At 45.3% G+C, this 12,780-nt stretch overlaps 1 protein-coding gene across 1 annotated transcript in view; it reads left to right on the top strand.

Moving 5' to 3' along the window:
- Nucleotides 1–4,230: 4,230 nt before the first annotated feature.
- The window catches only part of NEGR1 (neuronal growth regulator 1), a 315,598-nt gene continuing 307,048 nt past the window's right edge, over nt 4,231–12,780 (top strand). The window contains exon 1 of the mRNA XM_076339938.1: nt 4,231–4,410. Within this exon, the coding sequence (XP_076196053.1) occupies nt 4,241–4,410 (170 nt within the window). The 5' untranslated portion in view covers nt 4,231–4,240. The remainder of the gene's footprint in view (nt 4,411–12,780) is intronic.

Raw genomic sequence — 12,780 nt, forward strand, 5'->3', positions numbered from 1 at the left:
CCTAGACTTGGGAGGAGGTGGGGAAGATTCAGATGAAAGAATTCAGTCTCTAGAGCAACACTGATTGGCATAACTGCTATTGACTCCTGACCTGCTCCTTTTTCTATTGATCTGCAAATAGCATGAAAGCCAGGGATATGAATCTAAAAATGAACAAAACAAAATAAAAATCTTCATCTTGGCTATTGTTGATTGAGATTTATATGATCTGGTGCAAAATTAATACAGTGTTGTTGACGAAATGTCTTTTGTCCTTATTCAAAGAGGAGCAAATTATTTGATTGTTTGTTAAGGTCAAGTAAAAACAACATCATGTGACTCATTAAAGGTTACAGAGCTCTCCCTAAAATTAGATCTTGACTACTATATCACATCTCTCTCTGGATGATCTGAGTACTTAATGTACCAGAACATTCAAACGGTTTCTTACCTGAGACAGCCGTGTGAAGTTTTTCACATATAAAAACCGATTCCCATGTGGTTATGTATCTTCTTCTTCTTGATACCAACATGACATGTTTGCAAGAGTTGCATCATGCCTTGGAAGGGTATTTCCCCCAAAGTCTAAGAAAAAGCACTGAAGATCACAAACATATTCATAAATTTTATTCCTCAAAAATTAATTGATTTGGCAAATGTTGTCTGACCAGCTGTAATAGAAATATTTTGCATGTCTGTTACAGTAGGAACCACTTTTCACTCTAGACTGCAAGTCGAGAGACTGATCTGATGGATCTGAACTCTTCTTTATTTTTCTTTTTTTTTTTTTTTAAAAAAAAGAATGGCATTATCAAGTTTGGATACATAGCATGGCTGAGATAAAAGGAAGAGCAGAAAGCCTTGAGAAACAGGTGTGGGTTTTTTGTTTGTTTTGGTTTGTTTTTTTTAACCTCTCCTACCCAAAAAGTTTAACGTGAAAAATAGTGAAGTGTGGACTGATTCGGGAAATAGTGGAAGGGTCTATTTTTGCAGCAGAGAGGAAGGATTGCACTGCTTATTAGTTTGCCTAAGCCAGTCTGCTGTTATCAGAGTGAAGGTAAAGCAATTATCGGTTGTTTTGGCAAATGAAAAAAACGTCCTGGGAGAAAGAAGGAAGATGAAGCCCTTGAGATGCTCTTCTCAGAGCAATGGAATGGAAGCCTTGCAAAGGAGATGGCTATTTAGTTGAATGCAACCTTGGAAGGAAGAAGTGTAAGGAAAAGTGATAGAAAGGTCTTTAGGACCTGTTGAAGTAGGACAGATGCTGGTGTGTTTGTCATCTGTGTCTTGTATACAAAACCTTCCCAATGAAAATTTCTCCATACTTTACTCTTTTGTCTTGCTGCTGTTGTGACAAGGGTACATTGATGCAGCTAGGTAAGCATTTGTTGTCAGGTTGAGCTGGTTGGTTTTTCAGACCAAGCTTCCCTTACATACATGACCTGGGAGAGCACTTGGAGATCTAAATGCAGGATCTCAGCTTAGAAGGCCAATAACTTGAAAAGGAGGCAAAGGTTTTGATGACAGTATGTGAGAAGTAGGGCATCCACTCCTGAATAACAATGATGATGGCAAATGGGTGACTGGCCTGGAGTCCTGAGGCTGGGTGACAGGAGGCATTTTCTAATGGGGTGTTGTTAAAGCATTACTTCAGTACTGCTCACTTCATTTCCAGCTTTATAGACAGCATGAGTCTATACAGCATCATACTACAACAACAGACAGAAGAGCAGTTTGATACATTAAGAGTGGTAGAAGAAAAGTCCAATATACCTGAGCATGTGAATGGGGAAGACACCATCCTAGGGTCCAAAGCAGAGCCATGTTATATGTTTGGCTGTAAGATAAACCACTTGCATTCCAGTAATCCAAACTGGCAGGGAATGCATCAAGGAGGTTGCGGAGTCTCCATCTCTGGAGACATTCAAAAGCCGACTAGACATGGTCCTGGGCAGCCAGCTCTAGGTGGCCCTGTTTGAGCAGGGGCAGGGGTTGGACAAGATGACCTCTGGAGGTCCCTGCCAAACTCAACTGCACTGTGATTCTGGATAGTTATGCAGAAGACAGAACATGGCTCTTGAAGCTGAGAGATTGCCACAGGTGAAATATCAGAGAAGAAATTAAGACCAAAATCACTGGGTTACTGAGGTTTCTCTGGAAACAAACATTCTGAGGATGCAGTGTTTGGAGAACCACTTTGACACTGCTGACAACAGAACTCGATGCGTGATGGTAAAAATGATATCCGAGAGCTATGCCGACAGGACATTTACAACTGTTTGGCACGTGATGTTTTGTGGTTGCTAACTGCATGAAGCATACATGTCTGGAAAGGTCCTACAGGAGATTATTGTATACCTTTGAATGTGGGATGGTGACAGTGTGAGATGTGGAACAACTCCCTGCTAGTGAAAGCAACTGAGGCTTACGGTTGGAGTCTGTCCTGTTGGCAAGCCCATTTCAAAATGCATGGCATTGCCTCAGAAATATTCCTAGCACTATTTTTAATACCAGACATTCAACTTCTGCTTGCAGGAAGTTCCTACTGTCATGGTCCCAATGGATGGGTATTGCATACTACGGCAGAGAATTGTCTCACTGCAGAGTTGTATTTAACATTAAAAAGGCATTACTGTATTAGAGTGATAATACTGACAGCGAGTCTTCCACATCCAGGATTTGTGAGCCAATCTCTCTCTCTCTCTTCCCCCCTCTGTTTCCTTATCAAGGAAACTCTGTAGTACCATGTACCGCAGAAATAGAGGAAGAATTCCCTTTTGTGTACACTAGAATTTCTTTTGGCAGCTGGAAAGATCTAATGCGATGGGATGCAGTAAAGAAGGGTAAAGCTTACAGGAGAAGGAATACAGGTTTATGAAAAGAGTGAGCATTAGAAGTATCATGATTATTAAAGATTTTTTACTTGGAACATTCTACCCTAAAATCTTTCTGATGCAAATTGCGAGTAGAAAAAAATGGTGCACCAGAAAAATATGTACTCTCTGGCAGCTGATGAAAGGGAAAATACCGCAGGAAAATCAGTGCACGTTGTACCATGGGCTGGCAGCGTGGGGTGGTGGAGCTGCTGTGAAGGAACAATTATAACATTGTATTGGCCAGATGTGCGTGAATTAGTGTGAGAATGTTTCAAAACTGTCCTTAATGTCATAGCAGTCATGCAATTCCTGTTACATAACAGTGCATTGCTTATGCAACTTCTCTCGAACTGAACCGACGGGAGGAGAGTAATTCCTGTAGGAGATTCAGCCTGATCCTGGAGAGGTGCAACCTCGTGTCCTGTGATGAACGGTTAGACTGGAAATTGGGCGTTTGGGTGAACAAACTGAGCAAACAGAATTCCTCACTTAGTGGCGTTTGTCAGAGGCTGACAACGTTTTGAGCGTGCTTTTAACACGCTGGAGACCACAGGAGGAAAAACGGCTGCTAATTTTTGTGTGTCTATAGGGAAATAACCTGTCAATGGTTTTTTTGCTCCTTTTTTCCTGCTATTGGTGAACGTCTCTAGCTCTCCTGGTAGAATTTTAGGAAATGGAACTCCCCAAATATCGGAGTGGCCGACCCTGTATTCCAGAAAGGACTGGATTGTTTCCTTGGAAATTTTAGCAGCTCCCAAGGGAGGAGGAAGCCTTACTGTGGAGCTGTTGGTGCGATTTCCAGCAGTACTGCCTTAAAGCAATATTTGACTTGCTGGCTTTTGGCAAAGTGGTAAATTTTTATTAAACCTTAAGGGGAGAGAGAGGTACCAAGGAGCAATTTCTGATGAGATGTGGCACACGAGCATGCTGCGAAAGCAGGCGACGCTAGGCCTGCACGGCCCGCCGGCCGGGGCGCGGTGCTGGATGGCCCTGCGCACCCCGCGGGCAGCGGGGGGGGTCTGCAAACCGGGATGCCGAGGGGCGGGACGGCGGAGCGGGAAGCCTTGGGGGGGGGTGGACCGGCCCCGCGGAGCGGCGGGGAGGGCGGCGCGCATCCCTCCGCCGCCGGGACGGTTGCCAGGGCGACGGCTGCGTGGCAACGGGCTGGCAGCGGGGGCCGCCCGCCGCCGCCGAGCCGCCGCCGCGGCGCGCAGAGCGGGCGCGCTGCCCTCCTCGCTAGATGCTGCGGCGGCCGCCCGGGAGCAGCCACGCTCCGCGCTCGGCCACCGACCGCGGGCACCAGCCAGGGGCCGCCGCCACCGGGGGCAGCGCTCGGCCGCCGCCAGGCCCAGGGGCAGCGCGGAGCGGCGCGGCGCGGCGCGGAGATGGTGCCGCTGGTGCGGAGCGCCGGGGGCTCCCACCAGTGGCTGGCGATCGTGTTCCTCGGCCTTTGCTGTCTCCTGCCCCACGGGCGACTCGCCGCTCCGGGTGGAGACTTCCCCGGGGCGGCCGTGGACAATCTGGTGGTCAGGAAGGGGGACACGGCGGTGCTTAGGTAGGAGGCGATCGCGGCCGCGATGGGGCGGGCGGGCCAGGGGGGTTAGGGGCGCACGGAGCGGGGCCGCCCGCCCGGCCCCGCCGCCGCCGCTGCTGCATCCCCGAGAGCGGTCGGGGTTCCTACGCTCTCGGGGATGCTGCGGCGGCGCGGCTCCCCCCGGGGAGGGTCGGGGGGTGCCCCGGCGGTGCGGGGAAGTTGTCACCGTCAGCGCCCGGTGCCCGCATCCCCGGAGCTGGGGCGGCCGCCGGGCCGCTCGCCCGGTGCCCGGGGGTGTGGTGCGCGGGTCCCGCTGCGTGCTAGAAGTCGTTTCTCGGTTTTAACTCTATGTTTAGTAAAGCACGGTCTGTTGATAGAAGTTTGGAAATCGGCTGCTGGGTGAAATGATGCAGTTTTGGCTTCTGGCATCGGTTTCGGGCTCTGCAGTCCGAGCATCGCTGGCAGGGTATCGCTGGGCTGTAACACGGTGCTGAGGATTATGCCCTGTCAGAAGTATTTGCGTTGTTATTTTTTTTTTACATTTTCATATTTCTCAACGATTAACGTGGAAAGCTAGCTTTATGCCATTAGGAGATTACATGCTTACCATAGCTCTGTTATTGCTTCTCCTAATGAACCTTGCGCTCCCTGTGCTTACAGTATGTTTTCTTCAGTCCGGTTGACTGGAGCAAAATTTGTTTACCAGTAATCGTACACCATACTTAATCTACTTGAATCCTTCTTTCCGATTTGAGTTCATTAATCCTCTGGCTTGGTTTGATTATTTTTTTCCCCCAATTCTAACTTTTTACTCATGCATTGTACTTCTGTCATGATATTGCTATAGTTCAAGAAAAATACGTTTTCTCGTTATCTGGAATACGATTGCAGTGGGTTGAACCTCCTTGCTTGTGATAAATCTCTGATTTAATTGGCAGTAGTTTTAAGCTATGAAGTATCTGGCTGTATTATTTTTTGTTGGGGTGTCACTCACTTAGATCTCCAGATTACAAAGTATTTTAGCCATATGCATTTTTAATGATCCTACAATATGCTGTAAAATGCTGCATGAGGTATTTTCAACAGGAATTTGGAATCAGTTTATAGTAAGTCAGCCTGCTTCTGGTGTAGTAGCTACTGAAAATACAGTAGATGTCTATGTAGGGCAGCTGACAAGTATTTTTTATGTATACCTCGATTATACTCTGTATTTTGAGATGTCCTAAAGTCCTCGTGCTTTCTGTCTGCAGAATTGGAGAATCAAAGGAAATTTTAAAAAAAAGTCTATTTTATTTGTACTGCTTCAGATTTAAAGGTTGCAGAGAAGGTAACTTGGTGAGTTAGCGGCAGTTAAGACACATACTCAGCCAGGACTAAATGTTATTAGGACGTAAACAAATATATATTTAGAACTACCTTATTAAAAAAATGTGGAATTACTCTAAAGGTTACCTCTTGGTGGGTTTCAGCTGGAATACATTCGGTTTTCTAGGCCTCAGATTGTGTTTGAAACTCAGTGTCTGTGCAGCTGGATAGGTTACATAAATGAAATTAGAGCTTTAAGATTAAAACATTACTTTTTCCTCACAAGGGAGGGAGAGTATCTGTTTCGTAAAGAGATGCTGCTAAAGGAAGCATAAACATCACTACTGAACTCCGGAACAAAGCAATTAGATGGTGAAATAACATGCATTACATCTGTTTTCTCGTTCTTCTTGCTCTGTGATTAACTTTCATCTGCCTTTTGTAGGCTTTCTTTCAAATCAAAGTTTATTTTGTTTTCAGCTGGTATTGCAACTCGAAAGGCAAAATGTAGGATCACTATAAGAGAAAACACTTTCAAAAGAGTATGCAGAAGATGGGTAGAGCTGTTTATTTTGAGTCTCTCACTGCACATCGTCACTGCTCCTCCCAAATTTTTCCTTGCTGGATATTTGTGACATAAATATGTTTCAATATACATTAAAATAATTGTTATTAGTGTCCTAAGTATTGGAAGCTGGCTATTTATTTAAATACAAATTCCAGTGAGCTGGATAAAACAACGTGGGTGTTAGAAAAGGAGTTTTTCTTTCCAGCTCTATAGCCGTTTGAATTTAGCTGTTCTCAGTTACTGTACATTGCAGCATCCAAAGTTGGCTGTGCGCTGTAGTTCCCAGACTCTTATGGCAAGATGGCCATCAGCTCCCTTCTGCTGGCACGTGTTGATTCACCTTTCAGCACCAGGCTTCTCCAATTTTATCTGTTCTCCAGCAATGAGGGCTTCAAAAGTTACCTCCTTACTTTGTTACAAAGACAGCACTGTGCCTAAAGCTTCTAGCATTCCTTTTTTTAATAATTAATGCTAGAATATGGGAGTAATTCCCATGGCTTTGAGTCAGCATTTTCTTGGCTGCAAGAAGATTAGGGTGATTTATGTGACATGCGTTTAGGTGGAGGCGTCCCCTAATGAGAGGGCATTGCGGGTGCTGCAGGAGCGCTTGCTCGGCACACACCCTGCACCGGCTCCTAGGGCTGTGGTGCTGTTTCTCAGGGCTTTTACTCAGCTGTGCAGCTTAATTATGTATCGACCCACGTTTTGAGGTCTGCAAGGAGTGCAAATAAATGGGGTTACCTGCATTGAACTGAGGATAAACTTTTACTTGCGAGTCTTGTTTTGAGCTAAAATATTAGAGAAGAAAGTGCATAGCCTATTTCAATGAATAAGGTGACAGACTGAGTGAGCCAAGTTCCAGTCTCAGTTCTCACATGAAGTTTTCATTGTCTTTACTAAAGATGAGGAATAAAGCCTCCTTAACTGCTGAGGTTTTCCAGTAAAAGACTCTAAGTGTTAACATGAAGTAAAATAAGTAGTGCAGCTCCCTCATTTTAAAATAGTTAATTCATATGAAAGTGTAATTAATCAATTTAGCATCAAACGCATGCAGCGTTTTTCTAGTGCTGTAGAAGCAAAACTGTGAGCATCGCTCCCTGCCCGGTGCTCTTGCTTGGCCAGGCCCCCCGTTGCCCCTGACCATCGCTGCACATCGTGGCGTGGACACACGCCCCGTCCTCGCCGCCTGGACCACCGCAGGGCTGGGCCACACTTCCCCGGTGCCTGGGCAATGCTGGCATGCTCGTGGTTCTCCCACAGCCTTCCTGGTCAGCACTCCCCAAAGCTGGCAAAAGGCATGGCACCCCACACTTTTCACCTCCAGATGGACTGGCAGAATAGACAGTTTGCCGAGAATGTCTCTTAGCACCTGTTTTGGTACAGAAAACCTCTTAGCAATTATTTTTTAAAGAAAATCTCTCATTAGCCAAGGTGTTCTTTCTGATGATGAGTTATTTCTGTAGTCTCAATAATTAAAACCTGGTACCTTTTGTCTGTTTTCAATCAGTGATTGATCCATGCAGTCCCAACACTATTTGTGTCTCTGTTTATTGAAGTTATAAGAAATTATATCAGTAATGCCGTTGTTTTGTATGGCAAAATAATTTTGGGAAGACACTTATTTTCAGAAGTATAATTCTGTTCTGCATCTTTTCTATATCCTTCCCAGGCAACCGGTTAAGATTTAATGAGAACAAACGAGGAAGGAGAGAGCAAGTTATAAAAACATTATTTTATTAAAAGAATAAATTGCTACATTGTAACCTGCTAGAAATACAGGAAACAGTCTGTATTTTCAGAACTGAATTTCTCTAGTGACCCTTTTCAAGACCTCCTATAAGGAGAGGGATCACTGTATGTTTGCAGCATATCCGTTACACTGACAGCAGAAGTAGCAATTTTGAAACAGGAGCGTTTTAAGAGAGGTGACAAATGCAGAGCAATTTGCTTGGAGCAGACATGGGTAACCTGTTTCTTTTCCCTCGCTGCCCCGTAAGCAGTGCTTGTACTAGAGGGTTGGATGCTGAGGGAGTATGAAGGCCACCTCCACTTGGGTGGGGGCTGCTCCATCCCCTTCCCGCTGGCCCTGCACGGAGTGATGCAGGGAGGGCAGCCGGAGAGCTCACCACCAGGATTGCAGCAAAAGGTATTTCTGCTTTTGGGAGAAAAAAAAGGTAATTTCTCTCTGACTTTCTGTGCTGATGCTTATCTAGGTTACAGCTGATTTGTGCGTGTGGCCCTCTTGGCTTTATATATCCAAGAAAACAAGTATATGTTTCTTAACAGTTCCTACATACCTCATCTGCAATTTGTAAACAAAACCCCCTTAGATATCTACATGTACAAATCTGAAGATCATCAAAATGGTTTTCTCTAGCAAGCAAAGTTTTTTATCCTGCATTTTATTTTTCTTAAAGCTCATGTATAATGAAAGCCAGTTTACCTGATAGTACTTTTACATTGTGTAATCACAGTAAATTAAGTTTTAAAGTTGACACATTTTTAAAAAAGCTAAGGATTTTTTTACCACTATGTGATTATAGAGTAATTTATGAAATTATGCTCCGCAATATGTAAAATAATGTGAATTCTTCCCTGCAAAGAGATAAACCTCGAGCTGGGATCCATTGGATCGAGGTTCCCAAAGGCTGCCAGTGAAGAGTAGGAGTGGTGGAAGCTGTAAAACAGATAACCGTGTCCAGTTGTGATTACAGAGCGGACATTGGTTCTTGACAAACCTGTCTGGCAAAACCAGGGATCAGTTCTAGGCCAGCCTTGTTAACAGGTAGATTGAACTTCATCCACCTGTTTTTGACCACAGTAGTCTCTTTAGGCCACCCCATGTGAATTTTATCTGAGGTTTAGGGCAGCCAACAGTCATCTGAGAAGGGTGATTATAGGAGAAGATTTTTGGGGTTTTTTTTGTCATAAGTCAGGAGGTTTGGGGATTTTTTGTTTGTTTTCTAAATTTGAAATTCTTCTCATGTAGCCTGGCTGCTTCTCTTTCCACCTTGGAGAGTTTCAGGTCTACGTCATGTGCAGTCACACTCTCCCCTGTCTCAGAGACTTGAGGTAGTCATCAAACACTTCGTATGAACCAACAGGTAACACAGGACAGGCTGTGCTAAGCAGCTGCAGATGAACAGTGTCTAGGAGTATGTTTTACTGGTATGTTTTTACTGGTATTAAAAGGTTTGGGCACGTGGTAGACAGCTGATCTGAAACTATCCATCTCTTTTGGTGGCTGCTTTTAGAGTTACTCAGCTTCTCCTTTTCCATAAGTTTTTCTGCTGGTGGAAGCAGTTGCCATCTGGGGAACGGGAAGAGCAGATCCTGGCATCCTCCGTGTCTCTCAGTGTCCTTGTCTGGGAGAGCCGCTGCCCCAAATGCAGCAAGCATGACTTCTGCCTCCCCTGAGAGGTACCGAGCTTTTTGACTGTGACACCCCCGGGGTGGCATAGGAGGCATGCAAGGCAGTGTGTTGGAGAAATGCTGTTCCTTGTGTGGCACTGATGACTCAATGCTTCACTGAGGCTCCCTGGAGCTTCACAGAGATCACAGTTCTCACTGTCTATTGAAAATTACTTTCCCAGCTGTGTGCCATCTTCTTCACTCATATTGGAAAATGGGATGCTCCCTGTTCTCCACCACGGCTCTCCTCTGATGAATGTTGACAGTTCAAGGGAGAGATGTCCACCTAACATTATCTTTCTAATCTGGGTCCCCTTAGGGATACCAAATGCAGGGTCTCTGAAATCAGTCTCTGGTATGGGAATGAAGTCTGTTTTGGCAGGAGAGGTTTGGCAGCAACAGCCAAACCCACGTCTCCTGCTTCTCTGGCTTTCAAAACATTCTCATTTTCAGATCAGACTTCCCCTTTCCCAGTAAAGCACATCAGTGCCTTACCATGGGTGCAGGGGAGTCCTGACCAGATGAAACCTTGCTGGGACCATTTCCAGTTCCTGCATCTGCTTCCCCTGACTCCAGGCGCTCAAGAATGAAACTACAGTTTTATGGTCATCATCATGTATTTTATTTTGTGGGGGCTCCTTGCCAACACTTCTTGAGCTATGAAATCCCGTGCATTCCCAGATCAGTGGTCCTGAGGAACATCCAGCTGCTCCGGTCAAAATCACTGAAGGTGCCTGTGTGGCTTGAGCACCTGTGTCAAGAAGGTCAAGCAGGCTTCAACTCTGAAGCTGTTCAGGTTCTCAGGGGCATGTAGGTGCCTAATTCATATTTAAATTGCTGAGGGGGACTAATGACTTTTGGAGCTTGGGACTTACTTGCTGGTTTTGGCTTCTCTTCCAAGAAAAGCTGCCTTTTATAGCCAACAGTCTCTGCCAAAGGATCAACAGTGGTGATGGAAAGCTGGTGACATATCTGCTGAACATTCTCTGTCCGTTGTCATTCATATTACTGAGAATTGGGCATTTGGAATGAAAGTTTTGCAGTATGAATAGCAGGTGAATATCAAGTGTATATATCATATTTAAATTTTAAGATACTATGTATATTCTAGCATCACAGTGCCTCTGATGCATGTCCACATGCCAGTGTTGGATACAATTGTGTGCACCCATGTATAAATGCAGATATGTTTATGGAGGAACCGGTGGTGTAATAAATATAAAAATTTTCTTCTTTCCTTTATGACTTTAAAAGGTACATTTCTTGACTTCCATACTCTTTTGGTATTCTTGCGGAGTTCAGGATCATAAATTTTTTGGCTATGTAAAGCTTTGTTTCTATCTCTCTGAAATGTGACTGTGGTACATGTAGACATATGTGCACCCCCCAAAAAAAAAATTAAGTTGTTGTTTGGGCAAGACATTCATGTTCCAAATCCCTGCCAATTATTAAACAAGCACATTATGGCGCTTGCCTCTTGTCTGTGCAGTAATAATAAATAAATTCAGAGTAAATTAAAATAATTTATAATTTTAAACGACCGCAAATGTTTCAGATGTTCTGCAGAGGAACTAACAAAACAAGGAATCAGTAAGGAATGAAAAACAGAATTTGTTCCGAAGGGCTGTTCTGTTGAGGAAAAAACAGAGACTTAAATTACTTTCTCCTTGTCATCTTGCGTAAGAGTTGACTGTAGCCGATATCCCAGGGAAACAATTCTTGGGGGTTCAGGCTGACTTGTTTCACAGGCCAATCAGCGGCACGCAGTACTGGCTTACCACTGTCTCTCCTGGCAGAAATTTGACCCAACACTGTGTTTGGAAACTAAAATCTGTGCTGCAGAAAGCTCAAGGAATCAATCTGGAGACATTTCAGCTCTTTTTGATGCTTGCAGAGATGGATGGGTACAGTGAGGCTTGCACTCCTCCCATGAAGGCAGGCAGGTCCCAGACATAGACTGGCATGTCCTGGCTTGGCCAGGCAGGGTCGGGGAGCACTCACGCACTGGCAGGCTATTGCCCATGTTGTTCCCTCTCCCTGGCATGGCTTTGGCCCATGCCAACTGCCAGTCCTGCACACATACTATAGTATTTTAATATCATGGGCCATCCTTTCAAAGGATCCTCTCTTGCACTCCTCCATAATGGGGTTGTCGCTCTTCATGGTAAGGGAATGAGAAGGAATAGGTGATGCACAGCATCCGTGCTGCTCTAGCCACTGAGTAAGCCACTGCCCCGCCGCTGGCCACCCCCTTCAGAATACCCCAGGTGCAGGGCAAGGAGCAGCATGGTCTGAGAATAAACAACATTTTTTTCAGAACTAGAGGGGTTCAAGCCAGCAAAGTAAAGTAAGGCAAGGGCAGGTTAATCTGGCTGACCACAGCTCTGGATAAATTCAGTAAGATTTTGCAGGTGACAGCGGCGGCAGTGGACTTGCCTGCGATGAGGTAACATTGCACTAATCGATCAGGTTAATTGATTGTATCCATCCACAGGCCTCTGGTACCAGAGCTGCTGGCTCCTTTACCTTGCTGCATCTGTGAGTCAAAATGATCCACATAGATAAGGTTGAAAGACAAACTTTGTCTTCCCGTAAGAATGCTGTTCCTCATGAGCAACATGGGGAGAAATGTTTGTTAAATACTCCTCTGCTAAGGCACTGCCTGTTGGCAGAGGTAGGGTGTTCAGAGTCCTCTTCAGCTCTGGCTCTCTTTCAGCCTTTGAGCAGAGATGATCAGTACAAAATCCACGTACTTACCAGAAAAGAAAGGTCCCACTTGGAAGCAGAGGAAGTAACTCCTCAAATTTGCAAAATTTCCATTCCCCCCAACTCAACCCAGATGTCAGTTCAAGGTTGATGCTAACTTTGTGACGTGCTTACTTAAGTCTGTAATCATTGGGGCAGTGCCTCCTCTGTCTCTTGTCGGTAGTTGTGCCTCCACCATGCTGTTAGTGTGGGGCAGCCATCCCAAGCCCTCACCGCTAAGCCAGCTCTGGAGCAGAGACATGTAGTGGGGCCAGGGTGACTCTTCGCTGGGGCTGAATAGCTCTGCTGGGCTGCTTGGTACAGGTGTGCCATTGCATAGGGTGCATTGCTGGGTGGCTGGG

This window comes from Aptenodytes patagonicus, chromosome 5 (assembly GCF_965638725.1).
Source record: "Aptenodytes patagonicus chromosome 5, bAptPat1.pri.cur, whole genome shotgun sequence".
NCBI lineage: Eukaryota > Metazoa > Chordata > Aves > Sphenisciformes > Spheniscidae > Aptenodytes > Aptenodytes patagonicus.